The sequence below is a fragment of the Saccopteryx leptura genome, chromosome 2 (assembly GCF_036850995.1).
Source record: "Saccopteryx leptura isolate mSacLep1 chromosome 2, mSacLep1_pri_phased_curated, whole genome shotgun sequence".
Classification (NCBI taxonomy): Eukaryota; Metazoa; Chordata; class Mammalia; order Chiroptera; family Emballonuridae; genus Saccopteryx; species Saccopteryx leptura.
Genome location: NC_089504.1, coordinates 252,675,728 through 252,693,080, shown reverse-complemented (window position 1 = coordinate 252,693,080; position 17,353 = coordinate 252,675,728). Strand labels below are relative to the sequence as shown.

Sequence of the window (17,353 nt, the reverse complement as noted above, 5' to 3'; positions counted from 1 at the left end):
GCTGGGCGAGGTTGTTTTCAACCGTTCTACATGTAACTCCCATTAAAAGGGAGGAAAACAAAGTGTCTGTCAAGCAGCGGGGCATCCCTGGACAGCTTATAAAAGATGATCACATCAAACGGGTCCCACCCTCTGTAACCCATTGCAAAATAATGTGAAAATATGGAATGCTCCTCAGGAGGTCCGGGACGTCTAGGGACTCACGGGCTTCAAAAACTCCCATGCACAAGTCAGAATGCCCAGGAACCCCGCCGGAGTTTGGCAACATGTGGAGGAGACCACTGCAGGCCCATCCACTTTGGAAGGGACCCTGCTCCTCCGGGCACTTTCTTTCTTTTTTTCTTAAGTGAGAAATTGGGAGGCAGAGAGACAGACTCCCACATGCGTCTGACTGAGATCCACCCGGCATGCCCACCAGGGGGCGATGCTCTGCCCATCTGGGGTGTTGCTCTGCTGCGACCAGAGCCATTCTAGTGCCTGAGGCAGAGGCCATGGAGCCATCCTCAGTGCCTGGGCCAACTTTGCTCCAATGGAGCCTTGGCTGCAGTAGGGGAAGAGAGAGACAGAGAGGAAGGAGAGGGGGAAAGGTGGAGAAACAGATGGGCACTTCTCCTGTGTGTCCTGGCCAGGAATCAAACCCAGGACTTCCACACACTGGGCCGACGCTCTACTGCTGAGCCAACCAGCCAGGGTTCTTCCGGCAACTTTTATTCAACCAAAGCCTGGACACTCCACTCGGTCAACTCACCTCCCCAAACTGGCCTTCTCCCAGCTTCTCCTTGAACGTGAGGAGTTTCCTGGGGAACTCCTCCACGGCCACATCCTTCCCCGAAAGCAGGTCCATGGTGACAGCAGGCACGGAGTAGGTGTTGCCCCCAGTCACACCCTGGAGGTTCACGATATCTGCCTCCGCATAGTGGGGCACCCCGTCTGGCCCGCTGGAAGGGGCTGGCTTCACGTGGCTGCTGCAGCCTGGAAGACAAGGGCAGAGGTCTCTCTCAGGGGACGGCTCTGAACAGCTGTGCAGGGAGGGAAACCAGGCAGACGGAGGCTGGAGGTGTCCCCAGGCCACCTGCTCCAACGCGCTCCTGCTTGGGTGCTCGGAGACTCCTCCCCATGGCCTCAGCGAGGAGGCCACCATTTCTGTCTCATTCTTTCTTGGATGACAGGACACGAGCAGAATCCTTGGGTTACAGAGATGTTTGGACATGCAGGGCGGGAGTATTAAAATTTTTTTCCATGTGAGACACTATCACTGATTTAAGAACTTGTTTTCGGTATTTAAACACTTTCCGTTTGATTGATATGATCTAGTTGAAGACATTTCCTAACTTAAAAGAAAAACATTAAAATATGAGAAGGGTGTTTTAGACGTCAGAAAATAGGTAAGTTACTCCGGTCTAGGAAATAATTCCCTTTAGACCCTCTGTTCTCACTGTCTGTAAACTTCTGAGTCCGACGGGCCCCTCCAGTGCCTGTGCCTCCTGGGGGCTGGGGGGTGGGGGGCTTCCTTCCCTTCCTCAGAACGACCGCTGGCAGCCTCTGATCACAGGTGATCTGTCTGCGTGCCTGTCCGCTCACTCTCTCCAGCACACCCGTCCCTTCCACGGACGGGGGCCGCTCCCAGACTGTGACCTTACGGAAAGGCTGGTCTGAGCCTCAGCGATGACCACAGCGTCCCTCCTGACCTCACTCCATAACAGTGTGTTTTTTTTTTAACGCTAGGATGCGAATCAGCTAGCACTGTGTTAGGAAGCGATGCTTTTACTGAGACAAACCACAACATAGCTCTTCTCATAATCACATCTTATGTAAGCCCAACAAATCTCCGCCAAAGAGGATTCGGCTCACAGGAGGTGACAGTGATGTCTGGTGTGAGGGCGTGTCCACATCGGGGGTTGCTCTCCGCCAGGGGAAATCCTGGTACTGAACTTACCCGGGATGGTGTTGGGTGATGGGCACTCTCCTCCTTTGTAAACTAGGAGGTTGGACGAGGTGGGCTGTTTGGGGTCTCCTGGTGTAAACACTGTAGTGGGTGGGGGTCTCTGCAAATAGCTGCTCTGCGGAGAGCAGCAGAGTCCAGACGCGGAGGGAGATCGGGGGCTTCTGTCTCGGCCGGCGCCAGGCTGGGTGAACACCCCCCACTCTCTGACCAGGCGCCCCCTTCGTGCTGCCCGCGGTCTGGTCCTCACCTGGCTCCTCCTCCCCAGGGGCGAACTCTGGGAGTTTGCGGATCAGTCTAGACGGCTCCTGGTAGTCGGGGCGGAGGGGGAAGATGCGGTCGTAGGTGGAGTTGGACTCCTGCTCACTGGGCGACGAGGAGCGGTTGTTGTTGAACATGCTGGACTCACTGGGCAGGGACAAGCTGACAGTCATTTCGTCATCCAGCATCCTCCGGGAAGCCTGGAGGGGCGGCACGGGGACCTTCCGTCTCCTCCTGCCCCGCTCCCCACCCAGGGGCCAAGGCTCTCCGACGCCAGACGCCCCACGCGAGCAGGGGTGTCCCTGTTGTAGAAGCGTAGAACACCCCCAACACTGCTTCTTCACGGCAGAATGTGACCTGGTTTCTGAGCTGCGAGCCTATTTGCCAGAGCCCTTACAAGCATTACTCACTCGACACTGTGAGAACCCACCAGCATCAACCCAGCATCTCAGTCTGCAACTTTTTGCAACGTTCTATTTAACAGTGAACATTCCCCCCGACCTGTGCTGGCCCAGTGGATAGATTGTCAGCCTGGAATGCGGAGGTCGTCAGCTTGAAACCCCTGGCTTACCCGGCCAAGGCACGCATGAGAAGCAACTGCTATGAGTTGATGCTTCCTACTCTCCCCACCCCCTTTTCTCTCTCTCTGGGAAAAAAAAAAAAATCAATAACTGAACTTTTCTCAATAACCTTACTCCTCACCCCAGCCCCAGAGTTTCACTACGATGGTGGAGGAGAGCCCTGGGTGTCTGGGGATGCCCAGGTGACTCCCACCAAACGTGAGAATATACTAACCGTTGTCCTATCCAACGTGGCCTGCCTACTCCTTCAAAGACACGCCAGCCAGACCTCAAATGTACGTGACTGTTTGGGTGGTCACGCCACACTCAGTGAGAAACCTGGCTGCCCATGGCACCCCCCAGACGGAAAGGTCCCTGTTGTGGAAAGATCCCCACCAGGAGCTGGAGCCCAGCACACATTGTCGGGACTCGCTGTCTACCCTACAGTGGACTCTCTCAGAAAAGGAGGCTGAGAGCACACCATCGGAAGGGTCCCTACAGCGATGTTGCCCCCAGAAGCTACGTGAGTGACATTTCTGGGAACAGAGAGCTGTATGCACAAGTGTTTCTGCAAAGAATTCCGTCCACAGGGAGGATTCCTGGGCCATTCCAGAGCCTCTCCAGTTGTCTTGCTCAGGACGCACAGGGTAGAAGGAATTGTTGGAAGGACCAAGTTAAACAGACAAGGGCAACATTCCTCTCTCCTGTGTACCTGGAGCGTCTCCCATCGGACATTTCTCTCCTGGCCCAGGAACACTTCCCAGGAGAAAGACCCATGGACGTGGCAGGTGTGGCTCAAGTACAGAGAGAAACAGCCTGGAGCAGAACATGGACCCTCCACCGCAGTCCTGGCGGACTGTTGGATCAGGACACACAGCCACGTTGAGCCGTCCAGCGGACCTCAGTCCACCAGCACCACCTCGACCACCTCCCCTTGCTGTCCACCCTGGACATCACATGCCCTGCGTCCCAGCATCGTGCCAACGGGCACGCTCACTGTGATACTTCCTCTCGGTCTGCAGTCACTACTTGTCGAGGGGATGTGCTCTTGGACTGGTGACAGAGGCACATATGGGAAGCAAGGAGACCCTCTTATCTGTGACATGAACCCTAGTCCTCTCAGAAACCGACTGTGGAGCGGGTCAGAAGGAAGTGCCGGCTCCCCCTCGGGGTCCTGCTCCTCCTCTCTCTCACCTGAGCCCTTCCCTTCTATCTACACCCACAGTCCACACCTCCGTGAGCTCGCTGACCAAGGACAGCGTCCATGGCCCAGGGTCGAAACACTCGATCCTCAGAAGACCCCACGAGCATCAGACACTTAGCAATAGCGTCTAGAAAGTTGTCTGCTGGCCCAAGAAACCAGGAAAGTCATAGATATCCCACCATTGGTGAAACATATTCATTTTGGAAGAAAAGAAGTCAACCTATGTCAAGACCGACGGCTAGTGTGGCCCATGTGACGTTGAGCACGCCATGTGTTCTCTTTAGAAAGACGATCAGGCAGAACCACGCTGCCTCGCTCACCACCATTTGGCGAGGTCCCCATAACACAACACACGTGGACGTCCTTGTAGACGGTGACGTGTTAGGCAAATGTAATAAAAACTATCCAGATAATTTGGCCGGGACAAAAATAAAATCTCCAAGGAGGGACTCAGAGGAGTGGACAATCAAGTAGATAAAGAAATAAGGATAGAATTGTGAGAAATTTGGCTTGGATGTTAGTGTGATGTTTTTACACACACACACACACACACACACACACACACACACACACACACACACCAAAACAAGCAAGCAAACAGCAAAGATAAGAAAGACCAGGACTGTCAGAAAGCTTAGGAAGGTACAGGTTGTCTTTCAGAATCACTGGTCAAATTATTTTTAAATGCCCTCTCTGCCCCACTCCCCAACCCCGGAAGCAGCCTCTGAGGCTGGTACCCAAGTTGAGAGTTAACACATTGGGGGGGAGTCTCCCAGGAAGGTTCCGGAGCCTCCGTTCTGAAATGAGAACGTGGATGTGGCCATGCTTTCCCAACTCCGTTAGCCACAAGCCTCCCCCCTCCCCCGCTGTGCTCCTCGTGCCCCGCTGAGCGCCTGCCGCCCGCAAGTCCTCATGGTGTGGCCGCTGCCACCCTGAAGGAGGTGCAGCGCTCACCCAGCCTCACCTTCTCCAGCATCTTCTGCCAGAACTGCCTCCAGAGGATGATGACGATGATGGCCAGGAGGATGAAGATGATGGCCACCAGGCAGCCGATCAGGATCCGGGTGTTGCTGTCGTCCACCTTGAGCATGGGGTCTGTGGCCAGGCAGAGGAAGACAGGAAAGGCCATCGTCTCAGGGGACCAGGGAAAGCAGGGGGACTGGACCAGGGACAGGAGGCAGAACCTGGTCTTCAGGATAACCCCTCCCAGTGCCGCTTCCAGGTCCTGCTCCTCTGCTCCTGTGCCCCCCAGCCCTCCTCCCTGCCAGACTGGATCATGGACAGCTTTTTCCTTCTTCCCAGAATTTTGTTCCTTTATCACCACGGGCCCCCGGTCTACGGGCTCCTCAGCACACACCTCACGAGAACCAGGTGAGCGGTCCCGCTCTGCGTTCTCTGAGACGTGATGGGCAGCTGAGGGGTTCTCCTTGGAGACTGGGGATGGCACATTCCCAGGGGCCCGGCTCCTGGGGCCAAGGAGGGTCGGAAGTGATGGGCACACTTCTGTGTGGTTATCTCAGACCAGAAAGACTGGCATTTTTGTGTCCATGGAGTTCCCCTATCCACCCATGGAGATCCCCACCAGGGGTCTCAGGTAGAAACAGCCCTCTCCCTGTCTGGGCCCCTTGTGTCCCAAACTCTCATGAAACAACTAGAACCATTCCGGGCTCTGCTTCAGCTGCAGACCCACGTGAGCCGGCAGAGAAGAGGGTGAGTTTGGGCCCCTAGCTCTGTAGCTGAGCTGCCTGTCTTTCCAAAACCGCCTGGCACCAAGTCTCCTACACAGAGTGCCAGGCCAACACAAGTCTCCACCCTGCTCCACCCTCCGACGGGCGGGTGGGCATCCCTTCCACCTGGCTTCCGTAAGGAGGACTCACACGCACCGTAGGTGGGGAGCGCCATGGGCGAAGTGGGCGGGGCTCCAGAGTTGTTGTACATGGCGGCATCTGTGACAAACAGGGTGGGGTCAGAGCAGCGGGCAAGGCAGCAGCGAGTGACCCCGCATACTGGGGCATCCATCCCGCGGGCTGCCACCCGCCTTTCTCAACTGTGAAATCGTGCACACTGCACTCAACAAAAATATCACTGTTTGTCTGTTTGTTAAGCACGACTTTTCTTTAGTAAAATGTTTGTTTACATGGGGATCTCCTAGGTGCCCAGATACCAGACAGTTTAGGAAACAGTGGGGTGGGGGGCCATGATCACATGGCATCTTAAAGCAGGCACGGGAAGGGAGACCCAAGCCTGCTCAAGGTAGACATCCGGGGTGTGAGCGGACCCCAGCAAGAGGCTCCTTCCTCCCGGGAAATTAGGTTGATTACAGGGCTTTCACAAGGACCCCTTGCCCTGGCTCTTTGGTTGGCAAACTGAGCCTCCACCCATAGAGACAGGTGACTGGTGCTACAGCGTCCTTCCTCTCTGTGAGGCTGCGGCTTCTGAGACTGGACCCCAAAGTATTCACCAGGCTGGTGTGGGCAACTGACATTCTCCTCGGGTCTATCTGCTCGAGGAGGTTGAGAGCTAGAATATGCATTTCCATTCTCTCAGAAATTTCTCCCCCCCCCCCCCAATCCTAATTTCTAATATTATCATGTCATAGACTTTGGAGCTCAAGAGACCCCCAGGAGGCAAAAACAATCTGTATACCCCAAGGTTGTGGGTTCGATTCCCAGTCAGAGCACATACAAAAATCAACCAGTGAATGCATAAGTGAGTGGAACAACAGATTAATCTCTCTCTCTCTCTCTCTGTCTTTCAAATCAATTAATAAAAAATAAATAAAATTAAGAGGACTGTTTCAGATTAGAAGAGATATTTAGGAATATAATAAAGGAAATAGCCCAAGAGAGGCTTATTTGAATCCTATTCAGTCCAGCCACCTGCAGTGGACATCACCAGACATTCAGGGGCAGCATGTGGACAGGCCACTAGGTGACAAGCGGAAATTACTGTGTTTACTGGTAAATGCTGCTAGTTGCTAAAAGGGCATCATGCATATAAAGATAGTGCTATTTTCTCAGAGGTATTCTAACACTTTTAGCAATGGAATGAAACTATGTCTTAGATTTGCCTTAAAACACAAGAGCAGCCCTGGTCAGTTGGCTCAGTGGTAGAGTGTCAGCCCAGCATGTGGAAGTCCCAGGTTCGATTCCCAGTCAGGACACACAGGAGAAGTGACCATCTGCTTCTCCCCCTCCCCCTGCTCTCTTCTCCCCTCCCCCACGGCCATGGTTTGATTGGTTTGAGCACATGGGCCCCAGGCGCTGAGGATGGTTCCATGGAACCTCTGTCTCAGGTACTAAAAATAGCTTGGTTGTGAGCATGGCCCCAGACAGGCAGAGCAGCACAGCCCATAAGGGGCTTCCAGGTGGATCCCGGTTGGGGTGCATGCAGGAGTCTGTCTATCTCCCCTCCTCTCACTTGGAAAATAAGAAAGAAAACAAAAACATACAACAGCAAATGTGAGACTTGGACAAACGGGCATGATGATCAACAAAGCTGAGGGACAGATGGGTTCTCTGGTCTCCTTACTTTGTGTATTTTTAGAAATTTTCATTTAAATATTTCAGCAGTAGCAAGGCAGGCGTCCCCTCAACTGGTTTAATTTATATTATATAAAGTTTCTAACACGTCGTAGTCTCATTTCCCAATCCTTCCTTTTTCAAGCCCGTGTCCTGTCCCCTCCAGCCCCAACCCAGCCTTTCCACAGGGACAGCCTCACACGTCCCCCCGAGAAGCCACCAGCCGGCCGGAGCGGGGCACCCACCCCCTCCGGGTCCAAGCCCCACCTGACTGGAAGGTGATCTCGCTGAACATCATCCAGGTGTCGGCGAAGTGGTACTGGCACTTGACGGCGCTGGCCATGCGGTGCTGCAGGGGCACGGTGACGAAGCGGGCGCTGGGGTTAACGTCGTCCAGCACCAGAGGGAAGGTCACGCCGTTGGGCTCCCACTCGCTGGCTTCCGAGCGGAAGTAGCACTGAACCTCCTTGAAGATCTTCACGCCCTTCTCAAACATGTTGTTGCAGTGCACCTGACCAAAGCCGGGCCGTGAGCGCAATGGCCACCCATGTGGGCACTCTCGCCTCGCACAGAAATGGGCCGCTCATTTACGTTCCAGGCCTCATGGCCACCCCTCGGGGAACCATCTCCTCTGACTGGGCAGAGGAGTCACTGAGTCCCCACAGAGAAGGACCAAGCCCTCCCATCAGGGGTTCCAGAGCCCTGATCCTGGCCAGCAGGGGACACCACTCCTCCCAGCAGGCCACCTCTCCTGCCAACTTTCTGTTTACAGCAAAGGAAATGCTGGCCCTGGCTGATTGGCTCAGTGGTAGAGCATCAGCCTGGCGTATGAAAGTCCTGGGTTCAATTCCTGGCCAGGGCACACAGGAGAAGTAGCCATCTGCTTCTCCACCCCTCCCCCTCTCCTTCTTCTCTGTCTCTCTCTTCCCCTCCTGCAGCCAAGGCTCCGCTGGAGCAAAGTTGGCCCCAGCGCTGAGGACGGCTCCATGGCCTCCACTTCAGGTGCTAGAGTGGCTCCAGTTGCAACAGAGCAGTGCCCCAGATGGGCAGAGCATCGCCCCGTGGTGGGCACGCCAGGTGGATCCCAGTTGGGCACATGCGGGAGTCTGTCTCTCTGCCTCCTCGCTTCTTACTTCAGAAAAAAAAATGCTATGAGCCGGGACCCTAGTCCTGCCCATCAGACCCCCTCCTTGTAGTCAAGGTAGTGGAGACATTTATACCCACAAACGACGAGAGGAGATGACAGGGGTGCTATGATTTGGTCGTTCACCAACATGTATCGAGCCAGCCTGTCCTCAGCTCCAGGGACAAAGGTCGGGCGGCAGACGCCCCACCTCTGAGGAGCCAGAGGTCTAGGAGGAGCACCAGTTCGTGCAGGTGAGTGACAACAGGTGAAAACTGCAGGGACACAGGAACGTGGGGTCCTCTAGCATGACTTCTGGGCACTGGGGGGTGGGAGAGGTGGTTCAAAGGACAAAGCCCCCCCCCACAGAGATGAGAGGTCAGAGCCACAGTCACTACAGGGTAGGGGCACAGGTTTCTCCCTGGGGACAACCGGGTTGGGGAATCACTCCCACAGTGTGGCCCCTCCCTCTTTAAAAATAGACTGCTCACAAAAATGAGGGATATTTTGAAATGAATAGGAAGTGATAAAAATTTTTAAAAAAGCATTTGATTTTTTTTTTTATTAAACAAGAATATCAGAAAAGCAAACGACAAGTCAAAGAAAATTGTTCAAGTATGCAAATGAGATGCAAAACCAACTTTTCTTTCATAGGTGAAAATGCACTCTACAAAAGGCTGAAAGGACTGGAGCATCTGCACGGTCCCTGACCTCCTCATTTTTGTGAGCAGTACAGATTAAAATGATATTTTACAACTGTGCACTTCAGAGGTGAGAATGATTTTTGGCCCTAGCTTTTTTCCCCTCCTGATATTTAGAGAAAGTAAGACATTTTCATGGGCCTAAAAGCATGGTGGACCCTGGAGACTGCCCAATGGATGCATCAGCTCCGGGGTCAGAGCCACAGAACATGCAGGACAGTGGCCCCGTCTGGCCGCCTTGGTCACCAGTGAGAAAATGGGCAGTAGGGCAAGGCGTGTGGTCAGGAGTCCATCCTACAGACCCCGCCCCAGAGCTGGCCGAGCACCCCACATGCCGGGCCCCACTGACCTTCATGGTGGTGAAATTCCTGACACGGTCGAACTCAAACACGATCTCGACGTAGCCGTTGGCCACGCTCTCATTCCTCCAGCCCACGTAGTCATAGCCGGGCCACACGTGGTACTCGTGGGTCTGGGTGAAGTCATCGAGGCCCGACACCCCGTCGGTCAGCTGGCCCAGCCCTTCGGTCATGCTGCACGGCCAAGGGCAGAAGGAAAAGGGACAGAGGCCCCCAGAGTTGACGGCACGTTCACGGGAGAGTTCCCGCCGCTTCTGCACCAGGTTTTGTAAAAGCTGATTATCACGGCGGCTAAACAATTATGCAAAACCCAATATATATATTTCCAGCACTGATTCAGCCATCCTGCCTTGGCCCAGAACTGCGTTCCACGTGGACGCATATTACCGAATATTTGATTCTGATGACCCCTTCAGGAGCAGAACTTTGCAACATTTTACTGTTTTCTATGAAAAGCTTTCTATAATCTGTTGTATGCTTACCTATTCTTATCCACCCAATAGAAGGTCTCTTTATAATGGTTCCATAGTATCAAATACGCTTGATTAAGGAATTGTCGGTAGACGCACCCAGCTGTGGACAGCAGCTCTGACCCGTCACCACGTGGCCCCATCCCCGAGCTGGCCGGAACCTGTCCTGACTCCCTTCCGACTGAACGTCGTCACTGCTCAGTGAGTCGCCCCCAACAAGCCAGCCTCCCCCACCCGATGCCTCCAACAACCCAACCTGTCACCAAACCTTCACCAGGTCCGGGGCAAAAGGTAAAGGGAATGAGAAGTGCAGACTGGCAGCTGCGGGACGGTCGCAGGGGTGTGAGTCCAGCCCAGGGACAGAGTCAGTAAGGTTGTAATAAGTATGAGTGGGGCTGGCAGGGGCCAGACTCCCCAAGGAGGGATCACTTCATAAATTATATCAGTGTCAGGCTGACCTGTGGTGGCGCAGTGGTTAAAGCATCGACTTGGAACGCTGAGGTCGCCGGTTTGAAACCCTGGGCTTGTCTGGTCAAGTTGATGCTTCTTGCTCCTCCCCTACTTCTCTCTCTCTCTCTCTCTCTCTCTCTCTCTCCCTTTCTTTCTCTCTCCACCCTCTCTAAAATGAATAAAGTCTTTAAAAAAATAAATTGTATCAGTGTCTAATTGCTATGCTGTAATCTGAAACCAACGCAAAATAATATTGAAGTAAACTGCAATTAAAAAATTTAAAGAGAGAAAAAAATTTAAAGAAAGAGAGAGAAACCCCTGCTAAATTTAGGTACCTATTTATACTTTATTTCCATCAAATTTGCAGACAAGGAGACGCGTGAAGTGAGACCTGTGGACTGAGCCGGGGGGTCTCGGTACTGCCCTGTGTCCTGGTCTGACAGCCCCCTCCATGTCTGAGCCAGGGGCTGTTCTCACGGCCGGCCGAGGCTGACGTGGCCGGAAGCCATGCTGCATGGGGTGTGTGTATTTATGCTACTTCTGCTGCTCGAGGGACACGGGCCCCCTCCCTTTGAAGGAGGGATGGAGGGAGAACCCGCCACGTGTCACGTCTCTGCCGGGGTTCCCTAGTAACAACACTGGGACATTCATCCTCCAGCAGGGACACCGGCAACCCTCATGTGACAGCCAGACCCTGGCTCAGTGTAACATGTGACTGACCTTGTCCACTGTCACCAGAGCCAGGGTACCCCCTGCCAGGTCTCCCATCCTTCTCTTCTCTGAGACCAGAGGGCTGGGAGGACACATGTGTATGTGGGATAGAGTTCCCATTGCCCCCAGAAAAATGAATCCCCATGAGAGTTGTATGAAAAGCAACAGGAATCGAAAGGAACAGTTACTCAGCTTCTCCTGAGTCAACGTGAAATCAGGCAGAGAAGAAATGGGGGCAAACTCTCCCCTTGCACACCTGAGGGTGCCCGTAATGACCACAGCCGCCCTGTGCTCCTGATAGCTCAGTTGATTACTTAGAGCATCATCCTGAAACACAGAGGTTGCCGGTTCGATCCCTGGTCAGGGTACACGCAGGAACAGATTAATGTTCCTCTCTCTCTCTCTCTCTCTCTCTCAGTAAAATCAATAAGTAAACGATTATAAAAAAGAAAGTTTTAAAATTAAGAACAGTAACTCCTATTGTTCTGACTGCTTCCCAAGGCTCTGCCATGGAAAGCTGGTGCCTCGCTCAGCCGTCGCCCCAGCTATGGGAGGACACAACCTGTGTCCGCCCCCAATCACTTCTGACCTCCCCTCCGGGGTTCAGAGCCAGGTGCCCGGCCGCCTGCCTCCCGTGTCCCTTCAAGTGTCCTGTGGGTCCCTTACACACATGTCCCTTTCTAACCTGACCCTCCCACCGGGCTCCCCTCTTTCGGCCAAACTTCCCTTTCAGTCGCTGGAAGTACCTGGCCCGTTGTGAGCACTCAAGACTATTTGTTGAATGAAAAATGGCGTCTCCTCTGCGTCCAGTCAGGTGGCCAGTGTTTCCTACCTGAGTGCCCCTCCTCATCATCCCACCGTTGCCCTGTGCCCCGGCACTCAATTCTCCGCACTCCTCCTCCCCGTCCTCACGACCCCCAATGTTCAAGTTCCTCCAAACCAGGCCGTGACCTGCCCACTCTGCTGCCCACCTGCTACTTCGGGTACCTGATCTGCTGCTCTTCCCCTTGAATTTTGACTCCTTTGTCCTCATGCTAGTCCCCCCACCTGAACCACCATGTCATCGGTCAGCCCCTGCCATGAGGTCACCACCAACCCAGGGCCCATTCCGGCTCCAGCCGGCCCGCCAGGTCTCTCCTGCACGTTCCCCTCACAGCGTGAGTCTCTCATCCTCACAGCAAAGAGAAGGCACCTCCCTTCCGTGACCCAGGGTCTTTCCCCTTAGTCCTGGCCGGAGCCCTCAGGACACATCTTCCTCGCACCCATGTGTGGTCATTTGTTACAAGCTCTGAGCTCCAGCTGGGGTCAGCGACAGCACTACGCTCTGATGCCAACTGGGTCGACCACGTTCCGTGTGCGTCACGGGAGCGGCGGATCAACAAAGGCTGTTACACTGAACTGGACTCAATCAGCCTCTGGGTCTGAGACCACGCCGGCTGGGGTGTGGCCAGTACAGCAGCAACAGGGAAGAGCAGTGGCCATGTGGAGGGGAGGGGGTGATGGGGAACGGAGGGGGCGGGTGAGTCAGGTCTGTGGGTGGGGGGGGCAGGGGGGGCAGTGCTCTGCCCTCTCATCCAGGCCCCTGAGTCACCGACCTCCATGGTCACTCACATCTGGACCTGGCGATAGTGTGACTCTCTGCCTGGCTCCACTTTGGCAGATCAAGATGGCGCTAAGTGAGGTCAGGGTGAAGTGGGTAGAGATGACTGGCCGACTGGGCACCCCGTGGGAGGGGGTAGGGAGCCAATCTCATCCAGTTCCAACTTCTGCGGGGCCTCACGGGTCCACGCCAGCCTCACCCTACCCCCAGCTCTGGCCTCTGTTGCTGACGGCCATTCTCATCTTCACTCCCCTACACCCCCTCCTCCGCTCCAATGACCAGCTTGTCCTGTAAGCCTTTGCTGCCAGCCTGTGCCCTTCACAATGTCTGATGCATTTATGATCACAGGGATTATTCTTCCTGAATTTCTTGCCCTGACCCATGTATTACACTGGCAACCTCCATTCCCGTGTTCCTCAGGCTCCACAAGTTAGCCATTACTTGTGTCCTGGTTTAAGGGTCAGAAGGAGTGGCTGCCGTCCTTAGGGCCACACTGCCAAGTGACCTTGTGTGAGTCCTTGTTTCCGGTCATTGCTTTGTTCTACACCCCCCCCCCCACCCCCACGCCGAGCGAAGCTCCACGTACCTGGCCAATAAAGACCATGTATTTGACTTCATCTGAATGATCTCCCCATGCTGGGTGGGGCAGGCTCTGCATGACCTCGGGTTGGTGGGTGGGTTGGTTGGTTGGTTGGTGGATTGATTGATTGGTTACTGAGCCCAAACCAAGATAACATAGGATCCTCTCCTAGTGGCCCCTGTCCCATTCTGACAACCACAGTCCCCCCACCCCCAAGCGTTTACCTGTACCCGACGGCCCCGTCGTAGACGGAATCATTCAGGTAGATGACAGACCCTCCGGGGAGCACGAACTGCTGTCCAGCTGGCGCGTTGTAGGACACCAAGCCATCTGCCGAGGGAAACGGGTGGGTCAGTGCCTCTGGGAGGGGGATGCCCTTGCTTCTTAGACCAAGGAGCCCAGGGAGACCCCCTGTGGCTCCACCTGCACGGTGTCCACCAGGACAACTGGGCACAGTAGCGCCATGTGAAGGAGCAGCCACACATCAGTCAGCGAAGGGACAGGCACACGCTTCGGGGACAGGACACCTGGCTGGAAGGCCCACGCTCCCTTCTCTGCTGCTCTAACCCGAGGGAATCACCGCTCCCAGGGTGCTGACCCTGCTGCCTTTCCCTCCTCCCACACAGGGGCCCACACTCCGGGCACCCACCCAGCCAGACGCAGCCATACAGCTCCACACGCATGCAGACGTTCATGGAGTGGTCGGTGACAGGGATGAAGCGGACAAATCTGGCCACGATGGGAGGTTCCAGGTCCTTCAGGAAAATGTCATAGGGATTGCTGTTCCCGTCCAGCACCTGTGGAGAGAGTGGGGGTGGGGTCGGGGGCCGTAACTCGGTAGTGCCATCTCTCCACCAACCCTAGGTCACACCCCCACAGTGAACCCTCCCTTTGTAATTCCAGGAGCAAAACATGTCCTCCCCGGCTTTTTGGGCAGCCCTGACCGATCAGGCCTCTCTGACCCACCCTCCCAGCCTGGGTCACACCTTCACCAGGGCGTGATGAGCCTGAGGACACCGCCCGCCCTGACAGCCCGCATACGCCCCCTTCTACCAGAGTCAAAGCATGGGCCCGGCACCCCGCCCGGGCCAGGGCCAGGCCCAGTGCTCCCCACCTGTTTCCCATGCCGGTTCCGCCAGGAGATCCAGCGCGTGCCATCCCGGCTGTAGTTGATCTTGTACATGGGGGCAAACTCGATGCCATGGCCCCCGGCGTGGCGGCCCTGGGTCCCCACCAGCGTGATGAAATGCAGGGTGTGCAGGTCAATCTGCAGAAACTCCTTCAGGTCGTCAGGCTCCACCGGGATCTCAGGGCACCAGGCCCCGTCCCCTTCCTCCGAGTCCAGCCTGAGACACAAGGAGGGCACAGGGGAGCCGTGAAACCACAGACTCACCCCCCAATCCTCAGCAAGCAGCTTCCCATCCTGGGAGGGGGCAGCTGGAACCCCATCTGCATGGACTCCTGGGCTCTTCCCAGCGGTCTACAGCCACCACCATACCCACTGTGGCCAGGCCCCTCTCCCTGGGCACCAGGAACCCAGGAGAGGCATCAGCAGGGAGCGAGAGGCCTTCAGGTCAGTGGGAGCCTTGTTTCCGCCTGATTTGGAGATCTCCATGGAGGTCCCATGCGGAGAAACATCCCCTGCCCATGGAACCATCATACCAGCCCCTCCCCTGACAGTCTCAGCGTGACAACACCGGGCACACGTCACCTGGACGTCAAGTCGTGGGGTGAGGAGGGACGACTCATAAGCTCCCCACTGTGGCTTGTGCAGCCCAGCCGGTGGAGGGGGGCGTGCTGGGGGAACGGTGACCACTCTAGCTGTTACCTCCAGGCTGAGCTCCTAGTGAGCAGGCTGGTGACATCACCATGTCCCCTCTTCCCTGGGATGTGCCTGGGTTCACAATTGTCACCCACTCCCATTGTTCCTTCCCAGCCCCACCAGCCTCCACCCTCATCCTCAACACATGAAGAGATTTATGGAGGGCTTTTCTCAGGTGTGAGGCCAGCATCACAGAAACGACCCCCCGTCACCAAGGGAGCGAGGTCGCAGGACAAAGGTCAGGTCCCAACACACAGAGAGGCTCCTGACAAGGGATCCCTGCTGTCAAAGCACCCGGGCTCTACCCTGGTGTCCTGCCTGACCAGCACCTGCCACACCTACCGCCTAGCCCCCTCCCCATGGCAGCACACAGTGACACCAGTCCTCTGAGATCTGTGGGTCCTCCGCAGTGGCTCTGGGCCTCACGGTCAGGATGTCACCAGTCAGGCACTCACGATTGAGGCCTGAACTTCCTCCCAGAAAACACACAGAGCAGTACATCCCCTGTGATGTCCATACATTCTCACCGGCTCCCGCCAGCACAGCCCCTGTCCAAGACCTCTGCCCCTCACAGACCCCCTGTCCTGGGGGCCCAGCCTCACCTTCCATATCGGGCCGCTGTGGATTCCGACCACTGGCTGGAGGCCGTGATGTCCTCGTCTGGAATGTGGCCTCCTGACATGCCCAGAGGGTAGCGGCACACAGCTGGACCAAGAGAAACCAGAGACAGGAAACCTTTCGTTTTATTCCCAGAGACCCGGGAAGAATGGCGTTGATGACGGCACATGGGAAAAGAAGTTCAAATCTCCTAAAGTCCCCCCACGACCCGGTTTGTTCCCGCAACTTGGCCTGTTCTTTCCGGCTTCTCTCCACACTGATGACCGTTCGGTGTGCAAGCACTGACCCTCACCACAACTACTGTCTGGCTCATCGCAACTCCAACAAGCATGGAGCACAGTGAGCGGTGCTGATGTTCCCTCTCACGTGACAACCCCAGGGCCCATGCCCACTCCCTACTAGCAGGAGTCGTGATTATCCTCAGGACCCCAGGACCCCGGGATCTCCAGGGGCTGATTTCATGCAACTATGGAGCATTCCAGCAGACTATCCGGGGAAGGCTCTGAGCACACGGTTCTGGCCCCATCAGCACCAGGTTTTGGCTCCTGGCTAAACCAGGGACCACACAGATGGCCCTCCCTGTCCACCCAAGAAAGAGGAACAGAGGTCCAGTTCACTCCCCTGGGTCAAAAAAAAAAAAAAACACAAAAAAGAGAAATGGACAAAGTATGTGAGAAGGTGGGTTTCCATATAATGGCTATCAGACCACCACGGGCGGCGACCCCCAAGAGGCAGGAAACAGAGGTCACGAGACCCATGATCACACCAGCTTCCAGCCATGACCATGTCCAGGCCACACAGGGGCAAGGAGTCCATGGGGGCAGGAGAGTTTCCTAAGGAGCCCGCAGCTCACAAGGGGACTGGAGTTCTTGGGACAGAGGTGGCCCGATGAGACACACACACTTCAGATAAACAGCAGGTGCATTTATTTAGTGTAAACGTGTTTTATGCAATTTAAAAAAACAGTCACATAAAGAAACAGGGACAGAGAACCCGCGATGAGAAGAAAACCGCCCAATGAACGCTGTGCAGAGCCAGCGGGGTAGCGAGAATGGAAAAGGAAACAGGAAACAGTTACAGCTGCATCGCATGTGTTCAGACCACAACGGGGGCTCGGTGGACACAGAGACACGCACAGGCCACATTTCTAGGGTTAGAACCGGAATGTGGAAGAGAAAATACACTTGATGGGACTGGAGGCAGGTTACACGTTGAAGAAAAGATTTACAGACTTAAAAAGGTCAATAGGAGGCCCTGGCCGGTTGGCTCAGTGGTAGAGCATCAGCCCAGCATGTGGAAGTCCTGGGTTCAATTCCCGGCCAGGGCACAGAGGAGAAGCACCCATTTGCTTCTCCACCCCTCCCCCTCTCCTTCCTATCTCCCTCTTCCCCTCCGCAGCCAAGGCTCCACTGGAGCAAAGTTGGCCTGGGC

The 17,353-nt window shown here is 55.4% G+C and overlaps 1 protein-coding gene across 2 annotated transcripts in view; it reads right to left on the bottom strand.

Annotated features, from left to right (window-relative positions):
• DDR2 (discoidin domain receptor tyrosine kinase 2) overlaps positions 1–17,353 on the bottom strand; it is a 48,651-nt gene that overhangs the window by 15,033 nt on the left and 16,265 nt on the right. For both annotated transcript variants that reach the window (XR_010749399.1, XM_066371363.1), the window contains exons 3-12: positions 15,907–16,009; positions 14,597–14,828; positions 14,132–14,279; positions 13,707–13,812; positions 9,662–9,845; positions 7,756–7,999; positions 5,851–5,913; positions 4,932–5,062; positions 2,193–2,403; positions 749–972 (exon numbers count right to left, since the gene is read on the bottom strand). Coding sequence is in view for 1 of the 2 variants with exons in the window: in XM_066371363.1 (XP_066227460.1) it covers positions 749–972; positions 2,193–2,403; positions 4,932–5,062; positions 5,851–5,913; positions 7,756–7,999; positions 9,662–9,845; positions 13,707–13,812; positions 14,132–14,279; positions 14,597–14,828; positions 15,907–16,009 (1,646 nt within the window). In the remaining variant the exon portion in view is untranslated. The remainder of the gene's footprint in view (positions 1–748; positions 973–2,192; positions 2,404–4,931; positions 5,063–5,850; positions 5,914–7,755; positions 8,000–9,661; positions 9,846–13,706; positions 13,813–14,131; positions 14,280–14,596; positions 14,829–15,906; positions 16,010–17,353) is intronic.